This window comes from Oncorhynchus mykiss, chromosome 5 (assembly GCF_013265735.2).
Source record: "Oncorhynchus mykiss isolate Arlee chromosome 5, USDA_OmykA_1.1, whole genome shotgun sequence".
NCBI lineage: Eukaryota > Metazoa > Chordata > Actinopteri > Salmoniformes > Salmonidae > Oncorhynchus > Oncorhynchus mykiss.
Window position 1 is genome coordinate 30,355,742 of NC_048569.1, and position 24,578 is coordinate 30,380,319.

General features: G+C 43.2%; 1 protein-coding gene across 2 annotated transcripts in view; it reads left to right on the top strand.

Annotated features, from left to right (window-relative positions):
- rgs3a (regulator of G protein signaling 3a) overlaps positions 1-24,578 on the top strand; it is a 156,155-nt gene that overhangs the window by 15,936 nt on the left and 115,641 nt on the right. For both annotated transcript variants that reach the window (XM_036977265.1, XM_021602436.2), the window contains one exon: positions 11,929-12,040. In XM_036977265.1, the coding sequence (XP_036833160.1) occupies positions 11,929-12,040 (112 nt within the window). The remainder of the gene's footprint in view (positions 1-11,928; positions 12,041-24,578) is intronic.

Genomic DNA, 24,578 nt, shown 5'->3' on the forward strand with positions numbered 1-24,578 from the left:
ACACACACACACACACACACACACACACACACACACACACACAGACATACATACACACGCATACACACGCACACATACATGCACGCACGCACGCACACACACACACACACACACACACACACACACACACACACACACACACACACACACAAGTAATAGTGGTTGAGTGCTTTTATGAAGATAGTATAGAGATAAGCTTACTGATATCGCTGCACCAACCATACTCCACCCACCCACCCACAGACAGACAGACAGACAGACAGACAGACAGACAGACAGACAGACAGACAGACAGACAGACAGACAGACAGACAGACAGACAGACAGACAGACCACAACAGCAAGACCCTCAGCATCCTCTCGATCTGCATAGAAACCACATTCACAAAAAAAACACACACCCCGCCCACACATAGCCTACACACACTGCTTGCTGTACTGTGTTGATGCATATTATTCAAGACCTTTGCTGTAGCTTCCATGGTGTTGCCCAGAGGTGGTTTGCTGAGTGTGTTGTTGTTTAACACTAATGTGAGGCCTGACCTTTTACAGTTTGTGTTGTGTCTTCTGTTAAGAGAAACAGGGAAATACCACTGACATGAACACACACGCACACACACGCACACACATAAATGAACACAAATGCACACACACACACAAACAGACGCACATTCATGCACATAAAGTATTGGCATACACATCATTATTTATCTCAAACAGAATTGCACAAAGTATATTCAAATCATATCAAATTTGTCACATGCTCAGTGAAATGCTTACTTACAAGCCCTTAACCAGCAATGTAGTTTTAAGAAAAATAATAGTTAAGAAAAATATTTACTAAATAAACTAAAGTAAACAATAAAATAGCAACAATAAAATAACAATAACGAGGCTATATACAGGGGGTACCGGTACCGAGTCAATCTGAGGGAGTACAGGTATTTGAGGTAATATGTACATGTAGGTAGAGGTAAAGTGACTATGCATAGATAATAGATAATAAACAGCGAGTATCAGCAGCGTAAAAAAGGGGGTGGGGGGGGGGGTCAATTGATATAGACTGGGTAGCCATTTGATTAGCTGTTCAGCAATCTTATGGCTTGGGGGTAGAAGCTGTTACAAAGCCTTTTGGTCCTAGACCTGGCTCCGGAATTGCTTGCCGTGTGGGAGCAGAGAGAACAGTCAATGACTAGTGTGGCTGGAGTCTTTGGCAATTTTAGGGCCTTCCTCTAACACCGGTATAGAGGTCCTGAAGGGCAGGAAGCTTTGCCCCTGTGATCAACTGGGCTGTACGCACTACCCTCTGTAGCGCCTTGCGGTCGGAGGCAAAGCAGTTGCCATACCAGGTGGTGATGCAACCAGTTAGGATGCTCTCGATGGTGCAGTTGTAGAAATGTTGAGGATCCATGATAAATCTTTTCAGTCTCCTGAGGGGGAATAGTTTTTGTTCTGCCCTCTTCACGACTGTCTTGGCGTGTTTGGACCACGATAGTTTGTTGGTGATGTGGACACCAAGAAACTTGAAGCTCTCAACCTGCTCCACTACAGCCCCGTCATTGAGAATGGGGCTGTGCTCGGCACTCCTTTTCCTGTAGTCCATGAATATCTCCTTTGTCTTGATCACATTGAGGGAGGGGTTGTTATCCTGACACCACATTTCCAAGTCTCTGACCTCCTCCCTATAGGCTGTCTCATCGTTGTCGGTGAGCAGGCCTACCACCATTGTGTCATCAGCAAACTTAATGATGGTGTTGGAGTTGTGTTTAGCCACGCAGTTATGGGTGAACAGAAGGGGACTAAGAACGCACCCCTGAGGGGCCCCTGTGTTGAGGATCAACGTGGCAGATTTGTTGTTGCCTACCCTTACCACCTGGGGGTGGTCCACCAGGAAGTCCAGGATACAGACGCAGAGGGAGGTGTTTAGTCCCAGGGTCCTTAGATTAGTGATGAGCTTTAATTAAGGATCCGTCCTTTAAAAAAAAAAAAAATCACCTAAAATGACATACCCAAATCTTTGTTGCTCCGGGCCTGTTGCTCCGGCCCTGAAGCAATGATATGCATATTCATGGTACCATTTGAAAGGAAACACCTTGAAGTTTGTGGATATGTGAAAGGAATGTGGGAGAATATAACATAATAGATCTGGTAAAAGATAATACAAAGAAAAAAACAACCGTTCTGTTGTATTTGTTTGTACCATAATTTTGAAATGCAAGAGAAAGGCCATAATGTATTATTCCAGCCCAGGTGCAATTTAGATTTTGGCAACAGTGCATGTGCAAATTTTTTTGACTGATCCAATTAACCATTGCATTTCTGTTCAAAATGTTGTATCAAGACTGCCCAAATGTGCCTAATATGTTTATTAATAACTTTCCATGTTCAAAATTGTGCACTCTCCTCAAACAACAACATGCTATTCTTTCACTGTAATAGCTACTGTAAATTGATAAAGTGCAGTTAGATTAACAAGAATTTAAGCTTTCTGCCAATATAAGATATGTCTATGTCCTGGGAAATGTTCTTGATACTTACAACCTCAAGTTAATCGCAATCGCACCGATTGGTGTCGAACGCTGAGTTGTAGTCAATTAATAGCATTCGCACATTGGTTTTCCTTTTGTCCAGGTGGGAAAGGGCAGTGTGGAGTGCAATAGAGATTGCGGATCTGTTGGGGAAGTATACAAACTGGAGTGGGTCTAGGGTATCTGGGATAATGGTGCTGATGTGAGCCATGACCAGCCTTTCAAAGCACTTCATGGCTACAGACGTGAGACTACAGGTTGGTAGTCATTTAGGCAGGTTACATTGGTGTTCTTGGGCACAGGGACTATGGTGGTCTGCTTGAAACATGTAGGTATTACAGACTGGGCCAGGGACAGGTTGAAAATGTCAGTGAAGACAGTTGGTCAGCGCATGTTTGGTGTACACGTCCTGGTAATCCCTCTGGCCCTTCGGCCTTGTGAATGTTGACCAGTTTAAAGGTCTTACTCACATCGGCAACGGCAAGTGTATGGTGTTGGTCCGGTCCTGTGTGGTGAAGTTTCACGGATACACACTATGCTGAAAAACTAACCGACACACACATCTAATAGCAGCTCCAGTGCAAAGGACCCGTCCAATCACCATTGAGACCTAGCACATTTCAATAGGTTATAGAGGGCTATTGGAGGGGTAACCCAGTCTGTTTAGGCTTAACAACAGGGATTCTCTCTCCTGCCTCATTGTTTGGCCCATCCACTGACAGGCGGGAGACAGAGAAGTCCCTCTGCCAAAATACCCCCCCCCCCCCCCCCCCCCCCATTAGGGCCAGGAAGGAAGGCAGTTTAGGGAGGCAGTGTGTGTGCCCTTCTCATCTCTCACACGCAAGCCTCCCACTCCTTTACCCTCACCTTTCACAGCCCCCTACCCTTCAAACATGTACCAGCCATAATTGGTCTTTAGGGAGGGTGACTGCCAGTTTGTTTCATTAGTCATTCAATTAAAGTGCTTAAAGTGATGTCTGTACCTTCATATTTCTCTATATTAGCAAGGCTTTTGCTTTAGTGGGTCAGAAGAATACTAAGAAAACTCATTAATAAATTAGACTAGCTAGGGTTTCGATTAGTCATGCATTCACACAACATAATCTGTAATCTTTAGGGGGGCTTTGGAAGTTGAAGCAATGTTTCTCTATAGACCATGGTGCTCTGTCTTCCTGTGTTAACTACTCTTCCTGTTGCATAGAAGGTTGCAGTTTAACACTTTTCTGAAGGCACTTTGAAGAGGAGAGAGGGGCTGTGAATGTGTGTGTGTGTGTCTGTGTGTTTGTGTGTTTGTATTTGTGTGTGTGTGTCAGTATGTGTGTGATGCTCTGTCCATGACACCAGATACACAACTACTCTGACATTGCAGGGTGACAACTATCGAGATTACCATCTATCAAACATTTTAAAAAACATTTGAGATTATCATCTATCAAACATCTTCAAAAACTATCAAGATTATCATCTATCAAACATTTTAAAATACTATCAAGATTATCATCTCAAACATTTAAAGGAATATCAAGATTATCGTCTATTTTGATTGGGAAGTGTGTCCAATTTCAATGATTCTGCGAATGTCATAATTGACATAGAAGGGCAGTTGACAATGAAAAAATGGAGCCGATAGACATGGCCACTCTGTTTCTGGACCCTAAGCAACTTGCCAGTATTTCGTTTTTTATGTGTAATTTCCTACATTATAAGCTCAGAACGTCTGTTACACTATTACATACAGCCGGAAATAACTTTTGGTTATTAGAGTGGTGTCACGTTCTGAACTTAGTTATTTTGTTATGTCTTTGTTTTAGTATGGTCAGGGCGTGAGTTGGGTGGGTTGTCTATGTTCCTTTTTCTATGTTTTGGGATTTCTGTGCTTGGCCTGGTATGGTTCTCAATCAGAGGCAGCTGTCAATCGTTGTCCCTGATTGAGAACCATAGCCTGGTTTCACTTTGAGTTGTGGGGGATTATTTTCTGTGTCAGTGTTTTGTTCCACACGGAACTGTTTCGGTTTTGTTTTTTCACTATGTCGTTTATTGTTTTGTTCAGTGTTCATTATTCTTACTAAAAACCAAGATGAACACTTACCACGCTGCGTATTGGTCCGATCCTTGCTACTCCTCAGAAGAGGAAAGCCGTAACAAGTGGCGGTAACTCACCAGCATTTTTCCCAGAAATACTACATTCCTAAATTGTACCTTTTGTTCGTACCCCACAAGGCAATTCCACTTATCCCAGAGACTGCTCCAAGATGCTGCCGGTGGAGAAGAGGTTTTCGGAGTGGACTTTCAGTCCGACTCAGGAGGTGTGCATACCATCCACCACTTCCGAGTGTATTACTTGGTAATGTTCAGTCCCTGGACAATAAAATAGATGAGCTCAGGTCGAGGACCTCCTTCCAGAGAGACATCAGGGACTGTAACATACTCTGTTTCACGGAATCATGGTTCTCTATACTGTCCCTGTACTCTATACTGTCCCACAGCAAGCTGTGTTTTCAGTACATTTGGCAGACCGGAATAAAGGACTCTCTGGGAAAAAGAAAGGCGAAGGTGTATGTTTCATGATTAACTACTCATGGTCTGATTGTGGTAACATACATGAACTCAAGTCCTTTTGTTAATCTGATCTAGAATACCTCACAATCAAATGCCGACCGTATTACCTCCCGAGAGAATTCTATTTGGTCATCGTCACAGTCGTGTATATTCCCCCTAAAGCCGATACCACAACAGCTCTCAAGGAACTACACTGGACTTTGTGCAAACTGGAAACCGCATATCCTAAGGCCACATTTATTGTAGCTGGAGACTTTATTAAAGCAAATCCTAGAAGAATGCTACCAAAGTTTTATCAACACATTGCCTGCGCCATTCACGCATCAAAAACTCTCCACCATTGCTACTCTCCATTCCAGGATGGCTACAAGGCCCTCCCCCACCCTCCCTTTGGCAAATCAGATCATGCCTCCATCCTGCTCCTCCCTTCCTATAGATAGAAAGTCAAACAGGAATTACCTGTGGTAAGGACTGTTCAACACTGGTCTGACCAATCGGAATCCATGCTTTGTTCACTTGGACTGGGATATGTTCCGGGTTGCTTCTGACAATAACATTTACTTACAGTGGGGCAAAAAAGTATTTAGTCAGCCACCAATTGTGCAAGTTCTCCCACTTAAAAAGATAAGAGAGGCCTGTAATTTTCATCATAGGTACACTTCAACTATTCCAAAAAAATCACATTTTAGGATTTTTAATGAATTTATTTGCAAATTATGGTGGAAAATAAGTCTTCTTTAAGAGGCTCCTCTGTCCTCCGCTCGTTACCTGTATTAATGGCACCTGTTTGAACTTGTTATCAGTATAAAAGACACCTGTCCACAACCTCAAACAGTCACACTCCAAACTTCACTATGGCCAAGACCAATGAGCTGTCAAAGGACACCAGAAACAAAATTGTAGACCTGCACCAGGCTGGGAAGACTGGATCTGTAATAGGTAAGCAGCTTGGTTTGCAGAAATCAACTGTGGGAGCAATTATTAGGAAATGGAAGGCATACAAGACCACTGATAATCTCCCTCCATCTGGGGCTCCACGCAAGATCTCACCCCGTGGGGTCAAAATGAACGGTGAGCAAAAATCCCAGAACCACACGGGGGGACCTAGTGAATGACCTGCAGAGAGCTGGGACCAAAGCAACAAAGCCTACCATTAGTAACACACTACGCCGCCGGTGGGATGTTGTTCCCCACTGTGATGATTAAAACCTATCCAAACCCAAAACTGTGAATAGATGGCAGCATTCGTGAACCACTGTATTTAACCACAGCAAGGTGACTGGGAATATGGTTTAGTACAAAAAGTCCAGTTATGTCAAAATGTCAGTATAGAGAAAAAGTGGAGTACCAATTCAACGGCTCAGACATGAGGCGTATGTGGCAGGGACGCCATACGATCACGGATTATAAAAGGAAAACCAGCCACGTTGTGGACACTGACGTCTTGCTCCCGGACAAGCTAAACACTTTATTCGCCCTCTTTGTGGAAAACACGATGCCGCCGACCCTGGCCACCACCACTCCCGTGGACTGTGAGATTTCATTTTTTGTGGCCAACGTGAGTAAGACATTTAAGCGTGTTAATCCTGGCAAGGCTGCCGACCCAGATGGTGTGTTTAGGGACATATTCAATCTCTCCCTATCCCAGTCTGTTGTCCCCACTTGCTTCAAGATGTCCACCATTGTTTCTGTGCCCAAGAAAGTGAAGGTATTACTATCGCTGTGTAGCACTGTGTAACACTCCAGACCCACTGCAATTTGAATACCACCCCAATAGATCCAGGGATGATGAAATCGCCATCGCACTGCACACTGCCTTTCCCATCTGGACAAGAGGAATATTTATGTAAGAATAGTGTTTATTGACTACAGCTCAGCCTTCAACACCATAGTACCCTCCAAGCTCATCACTAACCTCAGGGCCCTGGGTCTGAATCCTGCCCTGTGCAAATGGATCTTGGACTTCCTGATGGTCCGCCCCCAGGTGGTGAAGGTAGGCAACAACACATCCACTATGCTGATACTTAAAACAGGGGCCCCACAAGGACGCGTGCTCAGCCTCATCCTGTACTCCCTGTTCACCCATTACTGTGTGGCCACACACGTCTCCAACTCAATCATCAAGTTTTCAAACCATGCAACAGTGGTAGGCCTGATTACCAACGACGATGAGACAGCCTACAAGGAGGAGGTGAGGGCCCTTGTGGAGTGGTGCCAGGAAAATAACCTCTCTTTGAATGACAACAAAACAAAGTAACTGATCGTGGACTTCAAGCGACAGCAGAGAGAGCACGCCCCCATCCACATCGACATGGCTGCAGCGGAGAAGGTGAAAAAAGCTTAAGGTTCTTTGGCATATACATCACTGACAATCTGAAATGGTCCACTAACGTAGATAGTGTGATGAAAAAGACACAACAGCGCCTCTTCAACCTCAGGAGCCTAAATAAATCCAGCTTGGCCCCTAAGACCCTCACAAACTTTTACAGATGTACCATTGAGGTCAACCTGTCGGGCTGTATCACTGCCTGATACAGCAACTGCACCATCCACAACCATAGGGCTCTCCAGAGGTTGGTGCAGTCTGCCCATCGCATCACCGGGGGCAAACTGTCTTCCCTCCAAGGACATCTACAGCACCCAGTGTCACAGGAAGACCAAGAAGATCATCAATGAACTCAGCCACCCAAGCCATGGCCTGTTCACACCCTGTTACCATCCATAAGGCGAAGTCAGTACATGTGCATGAAAGCTGTTTCTATCTCAAGGACATTAGACTGTTAAACAGTCTACACTAGCCGGCCTCCGCCCAGTACCCTGCCCTGAACTTAGTCACTGTCACTAGCGAAATTGAAAAATATTTTTTAGAAATATGTAACTTTCACATATTAACAAGTCCAATACAGCACATTAAAGATAAACATCTTGTTAATCTACCCATCATGTCTGATTTCAAAAATGCTTTACAGCGAAAGCACAACATATGTTAGGTCGTAGCCAAGTCAAAAAAACACAGCCATTTTTCCAGCCCAAGATAGGAGTCACAAAAAGCAGAAATATAGATAAAATTCATCACTAACCTTTGATGATCTTCATCAGATGACACTCATAGGACATCATGTTACACAATACATGTATGTTTTCTTCGATAACGTGCATATTTATATCCAAAAATCTCAGTTTACATTGGCGCGTTACATGCATTAATGTTTTGATTCCAAAACATCCAATGATTTTGCAGATATACTCATAATAAACATTGATAAAAGATGCAACTGTTATTCACAGAATTAAAGATGCAACCGCTGTGTCAGATTTCAAAAAAACTTAACAGAAAAAGCATAATCTGAGAACGGCGCTCAGAGCCCAATCCAGCCAGAGAAATATCCGCCATTTTGGAGTCAACAGAAGTTAGAAATAACACTATAAATATTAACTTACCTCTAATGATATTCATCAGAAGGCACTCCCAGGAATCCCAGTTCGACAATAAATGACTAATTTGTTCCATAAAGTTCCATAAAGTCCATCATTTATGTCCAAATAGCCACTTGTTGTTAGCGTGTTCAGCCCAGTAATCCATCTTCATGAGGAGCGAGCACTTCGTCCAGACAAAAACTCGAAAAGTTCCGTTACAGGTTGTAGAAACAAGACAAACGATGTATGGAATCAATCTTTAGGATGTTTTTAACATAAAACATCAATAAGCTTCCAACCGGAGAATTCCTATGTCTGAAGAAAAGCACTGGAAAGAGAACTAACTCTGTCGGGAGCACACGTCATGAGCCTGAGACACTCTGCCAGACCACTGACTCAAACAGGTCTCATGAGGTTCTTTACAGTAGAATCATCAAACCAGTTTCTAAAAACGGTTGACATCTAGTGGAAACCGTAGGAAGTGCAACTTGACTCCATAGACACTGTGTATTTGGTAGGCCAAGCTTTGAAAAACTACAAACCTCAGATATCCCACTTCCTGGTTGGTTTTCTCAGGTTTTTTGCCTGCCATATGAGTTCTGTAATATTCACAGACATCATTCAAACAGTTTTAGAAACTTCAGAGTGTTTTCTATCCAATACTAATAATAATATGCATATATTAGCATCTGGGACAGAGTAGAAGGCTGGTCACTCTGGGCACGCTATTCATCCAAAAGTGAAAATGCTGCCCCCTATCCCAAAAAGGTTAACTGCACCTCAGATTGCAGCCCAAATAAATGCTTCACAGAGTTCTAGTAAGAGACACATCTCAACATCAACTGTTCAGAGGAGACTACAGGAATCAGGCTTTCATGATCAAATTTCTGCAAAGAAACCACTACTAAAGGACACCAATAATAAGAAGAAACTTGCTTGGGCCAAGAAACACAAGTAATGAACATTAGACTGGTAAAAATCTGTCCTTTTGTCTGATGAGTCCAAATTTGCTGTTTTTTGATCCAACCACCGTGTCTTTGTGAGACGCAGAGTAGGTGAACGGATGATGATTTTTGCATGTGTGTTTCCCACCTTGAAGCATGGAGGAGGAGGTGTGATGGTGTTGGGGTGCTATGCTGGTGACACTGTCTGTGATTTCTTTAGAATTCAAGGCATACTTAACCAGCATGGCTACCACAGTATTCTGCAGCGATACGCCATCCCATCTGGTTTGTGCTTATTGGGACGGTCATTTGTTTTTCAACAGGACAATGATCCAACACACCTCCAGGCTCTGTAAGGGCTATTTGACCAAGAAAGAGAGTGATGGAGTGCTGCATCAGATTACCTGTTCTCCACAATCACCCAATCTCAACCCAATTGAGATGGTTTGGGATGAGTTGGCCCGTAGAGTGAAGGAATTCCAGCCAACAAGTGCTCAGCATGTGGGAGCTCCTTCAAGACACTTGGAAAAGCATTCTTCATGAAGCTGGTTGAGAGAATTCCAAGAGTGTGCAAAGCTGTTATCAATGCAAAGGGTGGCTACTTTGAGGAATCTCAAATATAAAATATATTTTGATTTGTTTAACACTTTTTTTTTTTTGTGGGCAGAACTGAAAAAGCATGTGCGAGCATGGAGGCCTACAATCCTGACTCAGTTACACCAGCTCTGTCAGGAGGAATGGGCCAAAATGCACCCAAATTATTGTGGGAAGCTTGTGGAAGGCTAACCGAAACATTTGACCCAAGTTAAAACATTTAAAGGCAGTGCTACCAAATACTAATTGAGTGTTTGTAAACTTCTGACTCACTGGGAATGTGATGAAAGAAATAAAAGCAGAATTGAATCATTCTCTCTACTATTCTTCTGACATTTCACATTCTTAAAATAAAGTAGTGATCCTAACTGACCTAAGACAGGGAATTTTTATTCGGATTAACCTCTCTAGGGTATGTGCAACGCTAGCGTCCCACCTGGCCAACATCCAGTGAGATTGCAGAGTGCCAAATTCAAATACAGAAATACTCATTATAATAATTCAGAAAAGATACAACTATTTTACATAGGTTTAAAGATGAACTTCTTGTGAATCCAACCACGGTGTCAGATTTCAAAAATGGTTTACGCCGAATGCATACCATACGATTATTTGAGAACATAGCCCAGCAGACAAATCATTACAAACAGTAACCAGCCATGTAGAAGAGTTGCACAAGTCTGAAATAGAGATACAATTAATCACTTACCTTTGATGATCTTCATATGGTTGCACTCAGAAGACATTAATTTATTCAATAAACATTCCTTTTGTTCGATAAAGTCTCTTTATATCCAAAAACCTCAGTTTTGTTCACACGTTTTCTTCAGTAATCCACAGGCTCAGACGCAGTCACAACAGGCAGACAAAAAAATCCAAATAGTATCTGTAAAGTTTGTAGAAACATTTCAAACGATGTTCATAATCAATCCTCAGGTAGTTTTTAGCCTAAATAATCGATAATATTTCAACCGGACAATAACATCGTCAATATAAAAGGTAAACAAGAAAGGCACTCTCTCGGTCGCACGCATGAAAAAGTTCTGTGACACGGCAGGGTCCACTCATTCAGACTGCTCTTACTCCCTAATTTTTTAGAATACAAGCCTGAAACAATTTCGAAAGACTGTTGACATCTAGTGGAAGGCATACGAACTGCAATTTGAGTCATAAGTCAATGGATACTATAATGGCATTGAATAGAAAAAACTACAACAAACAAAAAAATCCTACTTCCTGAATGGATTTTTCTCAGGTTCTCAGGTTATACTCACAGACACTATTTTAACAGTTTCGGAAACTTTAGAGTATTTTCTATCCAAATCTAGCAATTATATGCATATCCTATCTTCTGGGCCTGAGTGGAAGGCAGTTTAATTTGGGCATGCTTTTCTTCCAAAATTCCAAATGCTGTTCCCTACCCTAGAGAAGTTAAATGTCAGGAATTGTGAAAAACTGAGTTTAAATGTATTTGGCTAAGGTGTATGTAAACTTCCGACTTCAACTGTATATACACTCCAGACTCCAACATTACTCGCCCTAATTGTTAGATGTTACTGCACTGTTGGAGCTAGGAACTCAAGCATTATCAACACCTGCAATAACATCTGCTAAATATGTGTATGCAACCAATATAATTTGATTTGATAAGCAAGCATGTTTGTGTTTGTTAGTTTGTGTGTGCTTATGAATGAATATGTGTTTGGCAAAAGAGCATCTAGTGTGTTGTGGGTCAATGTCAACTTTTTTTGCAATATACTGTGTGCATAGTGCTGTTATGTCGAGATTTAGCAATATGAGATTCTCAGCCAATTTTAACTCTCTCTCTCTCTCTCTCTCTCTCTCTCTCTCTCCCTCTCTCTCCCTCTCTCTCTCTCTCTCTCCAGGTGACTTTGTTCATCTATACAGACCTGATGTTGGTGACCAGAGAGGATGAACCAGGGAGATGTAACGTCCTACAGAACCCTCTATTTCTCAGACAACTACGGCTACAGGACGGTCAGTGTTTCAACCCTTAAACAGAAACCTTAGTGCTGGCCCTGGTGCTATTAGACATGACCCCAACATGAACCCCTTTAACCCCCCTGTCTCTAAGACAGCTTTGACGGTCGGTGCATAAACCCCATAGGCCTAACCTTGACCTTGTTGACCTGACCGATCATAGACTTGACAGTTACCCTCAAACCCTCAACCTCTGGACCTTACTCTAAATCTGACCCTTAGCATCTGCCATGTGTTGGCCAGCAACTGTGAATTACAAGAAAATCTGCCTGTAAGATGGAGCACAAATAGAGATAAAATGAATCACTAACCTTTGATGATCTTCATCAGATGACACTCATAGGACTTCGTGTTACACAATACATGTATGTTTTCTTCGATAACGTGCATATTTATATCCAAAAATCTCAGTTTACATTGGCGCGTTACATGCATTAATGTTTTGTGTGCATATTTTATTTTTTATACAAAATCTAATTTTACATTGGCGTGTTATGTTCAGTAGTTCCAAAACATGCAGTGATTTTGCAGAGAGCCACATCAATTTACAGAAATACACATTATAAATGTTGATGAAAAAACAAGTGTTATGCATGGAACTTTAGATAAACTTCTCCTTAATGCTACCGCTGTGTCACATTTAAAAAAAACTTTACGGAAAAAGCATACCATGCAATAATCTGAGTACGGAGCTCAGAGCCCAAACCAGCCAAAATAAATATCCGCCATGTTGCGCAGTCAACATTAGTCAGAAATAGCATTATAAATATTCACTTACCTTTGATGATCTTCATCAGAATGCACTCCCAGGAATCCCAGTTCCACAATAAATATTTGATTTGCTCGATAAAGTTAATCATTTATGTCCATATACCTCCTTTTGTTAGGGCGTTTGGTAAACAAATTGAATCGAGCGTGCAACTTCCAGCCTAGAGGTCGGACGAAAATTCCCAAAAGTTATATTACTGGTCGTAGAAACATATCAAACGATGTATAGAATCAATCTTTAGGATCTTTTTATCCTAAATGTTCAATAATGTTCCAACAGGAGAATTCCATTGTCTGTAGAAAAGCAATGGAACGGGCGCTACCTCTCATGTGAATGCGCGTGACTAAGCTCGTGGCTGCTGGCAGACCTCTGACTCATTCCCCTTTCATTCAGCCCCCCTTCATAGTAGAAGCATCAAACAACATTCTAAAGACGGTTTACATCTAGTGGAAGCCTTAGGAAGCGCATCATAACCAATATCCCACTGTATCTTCAATAGGGGCTAAGTTGAAAAACTACAAACCTGAGATTACCCACTTCCGGTTTAGATTTTTTCTCAGGTTTTTGCCTGCCATATGAGTTCTGTTATACTCACAGACATCATTCAAACAGTTTTAGAAACGTCAGAGTGTTTTCTATCCGATACCACTAATAATATGCATATATTAGCATCGGGGACTCAGTAGGAGGCAGTTTACTCTGGGCACACTTTTCATCCAAAAGTGAAAATGCTGCCCCTTATCCCAATGAAGCTAAACAATGTTTATCATTAATCCTCAGGTTGTAATTTGTCTAAATAATCGATAATATTTCTACCGAACAATAGCGTATTCAATAGAAAGGAAAAACAACGAAGGGCACGCACTCGGTCACACGTGCAAACCAGCACTGCGTGATTCTACAGTCCACTGACAGAAAGGTCTCATTCTTCTTTATTTTTCAGAAAACATGCTTGAAACCATGTTTAAAGACTGTTGACATGTAGTGGAATCCATAGGAACTGCAATCTGGGTCCTAACCCATTAGATACTCTATAGGCATTCATTTGAAACCTACCCACATCAAAAAAAAAATCCCACTTCCTGGATGGATTTTCCTCAGGTTTTCGCCTGCCATATCATTTATGTAATACTCACAGATGATATTTTAACAGTTTTGGAAAGTTTAGAGTGTTTTCTATCAAAATCTACCAATTATATGCATATCCTAGCTACAGGGCCTGAGTAACAGGAAGTTTACTATGGGCACGCTTCTCATCCAGATGTCGAAATACTGCCCCCAAGCCATAAGAAGATCATCTACATTAGCTAAAAATTATTAAAGTAGTTGGCAATATCAGTGGGTTTTGTAATTAATGAGCCATCTGATTCAATGACTGATAATGCGGAGTTAGCCTTTTTGCCTAAAATGTCCTTTAAGGTGCCCCACATTCTTTATGCCATTTATCATTGTTTAATAGTGTAGTTTCTTCTTCTTTTTACTCAGTTTAGTCATTTTATTTCTCAATTTGCAGTACGTTTGCCAATTGGTTGTACAGCCAGACCTATTTGCCATTTATTTTGCCTCATCCCTTTCAGCCATACAGTTTTTCAATTCCTCATCAATTCACAGGGATTTAACAGTTTTTAGAGTAATTTTCTTAATGGGTTCGTGCTTATTAGTAAGTGGAATAAGCAAATGAATAAATGTGTCAAGTGCAGCATCTGGTTGCTCCTCATTACACACCACGGACCAACACATATTCTTTACATCAACAACATAGGAATCCCTACAAAACGTATTGTATGACCTCTTATTCACAATATTAGGCCCAGCCTTTGAAACTTTGGTTTCCCTAGATATGGCAACTATATTGTGATCACTACATCCAATGGATTTGTGTACTGCTCTCAAAACAAATGTCTGCAGCATTAGTAAATATGTGCTCAATACATATGGATGATTTCATGATAACCTGAACCAGGTTGCAGGCACTAGTTACAGTTTGAAGCTTTCTCTTGAGTGGGCATGCTGTTGAAAGTTAATATTTAAATCACCCAGAAAATATTGCTCTCTGTTGATATCACATACGTTATTAAGCATTTCACACGTTATCCAGATACTGATTGTTAGCACTTGGTGGTCTAGAGGAGATTCCCACCAAAATGGGCTTTATGTGAGGCAGATGAACCTGTAGCCATTTTACTTCAACAGTGTTTGACATTAGATCCTCTCTAAGCTTTACAGGAATGTGGTTATGAATATAAACAGCAAAACCTCCACCTTTGGCATTTCTGTCTTTTCTGTAGAGCTTATAACCAAATTAACAGCCATTAAAATAAAGTTATCTTTCTTCTCTTTCTTGTGATGTAAGTTTCAAGACGGTGTGTTAAATACCCAATAAAGCATTCTTATAGATTCAACGGAAATACAATGTATTTCATTCAGCCCATTCAGCCATTACCGGACCGGGTGTGTTTGACAGGTCATTACAAAAATGTCTGTGGTCGGTATGTTAATGGAAAAAACGACAGACACCAGCAAGAGTACGAAAGAGTCTCAAGATTAAAATGAAAGCAATCAATCCAGCGATATTTAAGAAACAAGTGGATTTTGCACCCCTCAAACATAGGAAATAGATGGCTGAAAAAGACAGATCCTCAGGTGGGCGGGGCACCCCTCAAACATAGGAAATAGATGGCTGGAAAAGACAGATCCTCAGGTGGTGCTACTTACACATCTACTGATTCCATGGTTTCATTTCAAGCAGGACATACTGTAGGAAACATACAACATTTCCCTAATGTATATACCGTCATGTAAATAAATAAATGCCATGTTATTTTTATGGCCCCGTAGTAGTGATTCTTCCAGTGGGATATTTAGGCTGAATGTGAACCGAACCCTGGTCGTCTGTCTTTCTGGTTCTCAGCTATATAAACACTCCACTCAGTTGGCACCTTGCAAAGAATACAGTAGTTTGGCCCACAGTATAACAAAGCACTGTAGGTCAAATAAATGCATCTTACTGTCAATGCATGTGTTCATAATGTAGAGAGGAGATGGAGAGGGTTCTGACTCAGAGTAGAGAGCTGGGGTTACAGTAGGCCAGAGCCGACTGGATGTTAGTGAGATCCTTTCAGTGTGAAGAGGCTGTGTGTGTGAGTGAGTCAGTGTGTGTGTGTGTATGTGTGCGCATTCACGAGAAAGTGAGATCTGTTGATATACTGTACATAAGGATCAGGTGGCAGAGAATCCAGTCATGCTGATCAGCTGTTGTTGGACAGTGTGGAGCCCAAACCGAGTCACAATATCCTGGGGTGTCTGTCCTGTCCCCCCCCATCCCTGCGACTACATACTGTATGTCTGTGACGCACTTGAGAGCACTCTTATCTCTCTCTTTTTATGTCTCACTCTCACTCTCCCCCACCCTCTCTTTCATTATCTCTCTCTCTTTCTCTCTTCTCTCTTATTCCCCAATTCTGCCTGTTCTATCTCACCATCCATGCCTGAGGGGACATCTGTCATTAAATATGGTACCTTATAAAACTCTCCTCCCTCCCCTTTTCTACTTGTTTATTTATGTCTCTCTGTACCTCCCCCTCTCTCTCTTTCACTTTTTACTTTTACATATTCCCTCTGAAATGACAGCTCAACTAAAACGTTGTATAATTGTCCCTAGGACAACGCCCCGTTAAAGCCCCATTAATGTTCTTATCAGTGTAACAGTTCTACCATTGAACAGTCCAGTATGTGACCGCCTTCTTTGACATATGAAGTGAGCTACTGGTCAGGCTAGGGAGAAGTTAGCTATTGTTATGTGTTTAACCCAACAGATGACAGGGCATTACATTGCGTTGCATTACATTAGCTCATGTTCTGGCCCCTGAGACACAAAACACAGGAGGGGGGGTGTAGGAGGTCTATCCTCCCCATGGACAGTGCTCTCAGCTGGGTCACGCTCTGCATGGTTTCCCCCTGCACCCCTCCACCACAGTGGAATAGGAAGTCATCAGGGGATGGGAGGGATGTGTGTGTGTGTGGGAGGGGGGTGTACAAGGAGGGTGCATCTCCACCCGCCTATCATTGTTATTTTAGTACGGCAGGGCCTCTCAGGAAAGAGGCTCCGGGGACTGTGTTTGTTTCAACCAGGGTGGTGTGTGTGTGTGAGTAAGTGAGGTGGGGCAGAAGTGGGACAGGGGATTTCCTGTGACCCTGTCACCTACCATAGAGACAGGGGTGTGGAGCGTGGGAAAGACAGAGGGTGCTAAGAGAGAGCACCACAACAGACACACAAACTACACCCCCACACACACTGTTGTGTGTACCTGCAGAGCACAGTCACATCAAGCAAAACATTTGTAATTTGCGAAACATCACATGAAAAGTGCCTGTTATTAAAATACATTTTCTTATTTAGCATTTGAGAAGCATCTTATAAAGGCCGTATGAATTCTTCATAAAGCATGACAAGTTATCCTTTGTTATCCTTTCGTAAATAATGATTAGAATAGTCCAACAGTATTAGTCCAACAGTATTAGTCCAACAGTATTAACAGGCTGTAATTGCCATAAAAGCTGTGATCTCCCTCCCCATGTGCAGTAGATGTCTTAATGTGACACAGGCGGATCTCCTGCAACTGTAAAATAAATGCAAGAGTGACCTCTGGTGTTGAGTTGGAATAATCATAAGCATTCTGATCTGGTTCTGACAACAATTTGAGATTGCAGTGAGGAGATGCAGTATTCTGCCTAACAATATCACTCGGCTGCCCCCCGGGGTTAGCCCAGTGATACACAGGCTGTCCATGGAAGTCTGTGTTCAACGAACAGACCAAGATGAATGTAAAATCAATAACCAATTACGATTACACCTTAATTGCTGTGTTTGTCATAGTCAGTCAGGTTCTTTGTACAGTCGACTTTTCGTATCATAAATCAATTTAACAGTGGTATTAATTATGGTTGACCAATATGCTAATTAATGCAGTAATTAGTGAAGTAACAGTATTGTACAAGTATACTAATATCATAATATAGTGATATTGCACATATTGTTGTAGGTGAGTATACAGCAACCCTTGGGGACGAACATGACCTCAGTGGTGTGAAGGGTAGAGTGTGTGAACCTTCTCCCCAATGTTCCTCAGGGATACAACTGCACAACAGAATCCATATTAGTTCACTATATCTCTGTCTGGATCTCCCCTAGCAAATGGAAATATAATAGTGTCTGCTACAGCTAGTGTTCTACCTTGCTCTTATTTCTCTGACCTTGACTTTGGCATAGGCAGGTACACACACACACACACACACACACACACACACACACACACACACACACACACACACACACACACACACACACACACACACACACACACACACACACAGTTTTCTCCTTGTTGGACAGTAGGGTTGAATGGCGAGAACCCAGTTATTGAGATTTACTGCCCAAAACCACTTAATTTTCAAGGAATAAATAACTGCGAGAAAACACTCAACTGTAATAAAATATTATAATAAATGATTTATATGAACATGATGTGAAATGGAACTGCTAAATTATGTTATGTCTAAATCTGCATTCTCTACGGCCTTCTCTCTGGTCACTGTATGATCAACGCTCAAGACCGACAGCCCATCTCAGTATGTACACCTATTATCTCATCATTTATTGTGACAGTTACACTTACATTTGCTGCAGCATAGCCTGTGCTACAGTAATATGAAGGCCGAATGCACGTCTAATTTACACATCTCCATCTGTCTTTCCGGGGTCACATTATTTGTTTATTGTCATGATATATATTATTTGTTTAAATTACAGCTACAGAGTTTGAAACACTGCTATATCGTTGCTTTAAATCAGGGCATAAACGAGCACTCTCCCAGCAGTCTCTCCCTCTCCATCAATTCCATTCAAATTGCATGCAAAATAGATAATCCTGTTCAAGATGGATATATAGGCATATACTGTACAGTGGTTTCTGAAAGTATTCAGACCCCTTGACTTTTTGCACATTTTGTTACATTACAGCCTTATTCTAAAATGGATTCAATTGTTTTTTTCTTCATCAATCTACACACAATATCCCATAATGACAAAGCAAAAACAGGTTTTTACACATTTTTGCAAATGTCTTAAAAATCAAAAACTGAAATATCACATTTACATAAGTATTCAGACCCTTTACTCAGTACATTGTTGAAGCACCTTTGGCAGTGATTACAGCCTTAACATTTTGGGGGTATGACGCTACAGGCTTGACACACCTGTATTTGGCAAGTTTCTCCCCTTCTTCTCAGCAGATCCTCTCAAGATCTGTGAGGATGGATGGGGAGCGTCACTGCACAGCTATTTTCAGGTCTCCCCAGAGATGTTCAATTGGGTTCACGTCCGGTTTCTGGCTGGGCCACTCAAGGACATTCAGAGACTTGTCCTGAAGCCACTCCTGCGTTGTCCTGGCTGTGTGCTTAGGGCCGTTGTCCTGTTGGAAGGTGAACCTTCTCCCCAGTCTGAGGTTCTGAGTGCAGTGGAGCAGGTTTTCATCAAGGATCTCTCTGTAATTTGCTCCGATCATCTTTCCCTCGATTCCGACTAGCCTCCCAGTAGACTCCAATCAAGTTGTAGAAATATCTCAAGGATGATCAATAAATATCTTTAATGTAGGGCTCATAAAATGTATTTAATCAGGCTCAGGAATCAGGTTTGAATTCTTTATGAAAGCGCTAATCAAATCCAGACATAAACCTATTTAAATGCATTATATTGATTAGAATGATATTTCCGGTATTGGCAGGAAATATTGGGTTTACCCGGGAGAAAAGTGATTTATTGTCTGGATGGAACATTTGTAAAATACCAGGAAGATATTCAACCTTATTTAACAGACAGTGCTCTCACTGTGGTAGACAGTGGAGACAGGTTGACAGCCTGGAGTTAGAGAGGACCAGACACTATGGCAGGTGTGCCCATCACACACCATCACAGCTTGTCTCATTCCATTAAGGAAGAAACAAGGACTGGGACACACACACACACACACACACACACACACACACACACACACACACACACACACACACACACACACACACACACAGTTTGTTTGTATATGTGTGATGGGTGGGAGAGATGTAATGTCGATAACTATCAAGGCTTAGGGATCTTTATCACACCCTCTTGGCCGCCATATCTCTTCTCCTCAGCAGATGGCGTGATTGAGGAAATGGATGGATGGAGGGAGGGAATGGATTTCTCCTGTCTTTCCTTGGCCGAAGATAATCACAAACCTCAGCCTGGAGCAAAGCTCTTTTTCAGTTTAATTTTAAGGTTACTCGAATCCCTGGCTGTGACCCCAGTCTCCGAGGGTGTCTCGGGGGAGTGGGAAATGCAAAAATCACATTTCCATTTCACACCACACACTGTACTTGCAGTGAAAATTGACAAATATAAGCACACCCTAGTTAACCTTTGATACATATACAGTTGAAGTCTGAAGTTTACATACACTTAGGCCGGAGTCATTAAAATTATTTTTTCAACCACTCCACAAATGTCTTATTAAAACAAACTATAGTTTTGGCAAGTCAGTTAGGACATCTACTTTGTGCATGACACAAGTAAGTATTGTTTATAATTCACTGTATCACAATTCCAGTGGGTCAGAAGTTTACATACACTAAGTTGACCGTGCCTTTAAACAGCTTGGAACATTTCAGAAAATGTTGTCATGGCTTTAGAAGCTTCTGATAGGCTAATTGACATACTTTGAGTCAATTGGAGTTGTACCTGTGAATGTATTTCAAGGCCTACCTTCTTGACATCATGGGAAAATCAAAAGAAATCAACCAAGACCACAGAAAAAAAATGGTAGACCTCCACAAGTCTGGTTCATCCTTGGGAGCAATTTCCAAACGCCTGAAGGTACCACGTTCATCTGTACAAACAATAGTACGCAAGTATAAACATCATGGGACCACGCAGCCGTCATACCTCTCAGGAAGGAGACGTGTTCTGTGTCCTAGAGATGAACGTACTTTGTTGCGAAATGTGCAAATCAATCCTAGAACAACAGCAAAGGACCTTGTGAAGATGCTGGATGAAACAGGTACAAAAGTATCCATATCCACAGTAAAAACGAGTCCTATATCGCCATAACCTGGAAGGCCACTCAGCAAGGAGGAAGCCACTGCTCCAAAACCGCCAAAAAAAAGCCAGACTATGGTTTGCAACTGCACATGGGGACAAAGATCATACCTTTGGAGAAATTTCCTCTGGTCTGATGAAACAAGAATCAAACTGTTTGGCCATAATGACCATCGTTATGTTTGGAGGGAAAAGGGGGATGCTTGCGATCCAAAGAACACCATCCCAACCGTGAAGCATGGGGGTGGCAGAATCATGTTGTGTGGGGTGCTTTGCTGCACGAGGGACTGGTGTACTTCACAAAATAGATGGCATCATGAGGACAGGAAATTATGTGGATATATTGAAGCCATCAGTCAGGAAGTTAAAGCTTGGTTGCAAATGGGTCTTCCAAATGGACAATGACCCCAAGCATACTTCCAAAGTTGTGGCAAAATGCCTTAAGGACAACAAAGTCAAGGTATTGGAGTGGCTATCACAAAGCCCTGACCTCAGTCCTATAGAACATTTGTGGGCAGAACTTAAAAAGCGTGTGAGGGCAAGGAGGCCTACAAACCTGACTCAGTTACACCAGCCCTGTCAGAAGGAATGGGCCAAAATTCACCCAACTTATTGTGGGATGCTTGTGGAAGGCTACCCGTGTCACGATCGTCGTATTGAGGAGACCAAAGCGCAGCTTGGTGTGAATGCATGATTTAATGAAAGACCGAAAAAAACACGAAGTACACTAAAACAAACAAACAAACTAACAAGACGAACGTGACCGCTAAAGAAACTCTGTGCTAACATGCAACATGACATAGACAATAACCTACGAACCACTGGATAACTACTGGATAACTTATTTGTATTGCTTTTAATCTTTTTAAATTAATTTATCTTATTAACACTTTGTTCTAGCTAGCTATTTGTGTAGGTAGCTATCAAGTAAACCCAATGTTTACAACAACAATACAAAACAGGCTACCTAAATATGGTTCCCAATCAGAGACAACCACAAACACCTGCCACTGATTGAGAACCATATCAGGCCAAAACACATAGAAATAGACAAACTAGACGTACAACATAGAATGCCCACTCATATCACACCCTCACCAAACAAAACATAGAAACAAACAACGCAAATAATGGTCAGAGTGTGACAGTACGGTGCAGACTCCGGCCGCAAAACCTAAACCTATAGGGGAGGGTATGGGTGGGCATCTGGCCGCGGTGGCGGCTCTGGTGCGGGACGTGGACCCCACTCCACCAAAGTCATTGCCCTCTTCAAGGGCCTCTTTAGAGTGACGACCCTCGCCTCCGACCTAGAGTCTAAGACCCTAATTAAAGGCCCCACTGGACTGAGGAGCGCCTCTGGACTGAGGGGCAGCTCCAGACTGAGGGGCAGCTCCGGACTGAGGGGCAGCTCCGGACTGAGGGGCAGGTCCGAACTAAGGGGCAGGTCCGGACTAAGGGGCAGCTCCGGACTGATTGACGGCTCTGGCAGCTCCTGGCTGGCTGACGGCTCTGGCAGCTCCTGGCTGGTTGATGGCTCTGGCAGTTCCTGGCTGGTTGACGGCTCTGGCAGCTCCTGGCTGGATGACGGCTCTGGCAGCTCCTGGCTGGATGACGGCTCTGACAGCTCTTGGCTGGCTGACGGCTCTGGCAGCTCCTGGCTGGCTGATGGCTCTGGAAGCTCCTGGCTGACTGCCGGCTCTGGCGGCTCCTGGCTGACTGGCGGCTCTGGCGGCTCCTGGCTGACTGATGGCTCTGGCATCTCCTGGCTGACTGACGGCTCAGGACAGACTGACGGCTCTGACAGCTCAGGACAGACTGGTGGCTCTGACAGCTCAGGACAGACTGACGGCTCTGACAGCTCAGGACAGACGGGAGACTCTGGCGGCTCAGGACTGATGGGAGACTCTGGCGGCTAAGGACAGACGGGAGACTCTGGCAGCTCTGGGCAGGAGGAAGGCTCTGGCAGTGCTGGACAGGCGGGAGCACCTGTAGGGATGAGACGGAGAGACAGCCTGGTGCGGGGGGCTGCCACCAGAGGGCTGGTGCGTGGAGGTGGCACCGGATAGACCGGACCGTGAAGGCGCACTGGAAATCTTGAGAGCAGGGCTGGCACCATCCGCCCTGGCTGGATCCTCACCCTAGCCCGGCAGATGCGGGGAGCTGGGATGTAGCGCACCGAGCTAAGCATGCGTACTGGGGACACCGTGCACTCCACCGCATAACACAGTGCCTGACCAGTACAATGCCCGCCACGGTAAGCACGGTTCAGAGAACTGTAACGCCGAGATGTCACAGGACGTGCAGGGCTAGGGAGGCGCACAGGAGGCCTGGTGCGTGGGGCTGACACAGTCTTCACCAGACGGCTAGCAAGCACCTCAGGAAGAGTATGGAGAGCTGACCCAGGTGACATCAAATCCCCGACACGCTCCGTTGGGCGGATGTCGTGTCTCAGGCACCAACACAGCACCTCCCTCATAACTCTCTCCTCCAATCTCCCCATTAACTCCATCACTGTCTCTGCTTCGCTCACCTCCAATACCACCCTGACCGGCTCTGGTTCCATCCTTGGCTCCTTACGGTAAGCAGGGGGAGTTGGCTCAGGTCTGACTCCTAACTCTGCCACACTCCCGCTGTGCCTCCCCCCAATACATTTTTGGGGCTGCCTCTCGGTCTTCCAGCCGCGCTGCCATGCTGCCTCCTCATACCGGCGCCTCTCTGCTTTCGCTGCCTCCAGCTCTGCTTTGGGGTGGCGATATTCCCCAATGGACCAAGCCGCGTGGTAATGGCCAGCAGCAGCAGCGGCAAAGAACGCAGGACTCATGGACTTGGGAGGAGATTCTGGACGGCGAAGGACCCTGGGCCCGTGCAGAATCTCCTCCCAAGTCCATGAGTCCTGCGTTCTTTGCTGCTGCTGGCCATTACCACGCGGCTTGGTCCATTGTTGGTGGGTTATTCTGTCACGATCGTCGTATTGAGGAGACCAAAGCGCAGCTTGGTGTGAATGCATGATTTAATGAAAGACCGAAAAAAACACGAAGTACACTAAAACAAACAAACTAACTAACAAGACGACCGTGACCGCTAAAGAAACTCTGTGCTAACATGCAACATGACATAGACAATAACCCACGAACCACAATACAAAACAGGCTACCTAAATATGGTTCCCAATCAGAGACAACGACAAACACCTGCCACTGATTGAGAACCATATCAGGCCAAAACACATAGAAATAGACAAACTAGACATACAACATAGAATGCCCACTCATATCAAACCCTGACCAAACAAAACATAGAATCAAACAACGCAAATAATGGTCAGAGTGTGACAACCCGAAACGTTTGACCCAAGTTAAACAATTTAAAGGCAATGCTACCAAATACTAATTGAGTGTATGTAAACTTCTGACCCACTGGGGATGTGATGAAAGAAATAAAAGCTGAAATAAATCATTCTCTCTACTATTATTCTGACATTTCACATAAAGTGGTGATCCTGACTGACCTAAGACAGGGAATTTTTACTCAGATCAAATGTCAGGAATTGTGAAAAACTGAGTTTAAATGTATTTGGCTAAGATTCCGACTTCAACTGTATATAGGCACACTCACACCTGCCTGTTCACAGTATC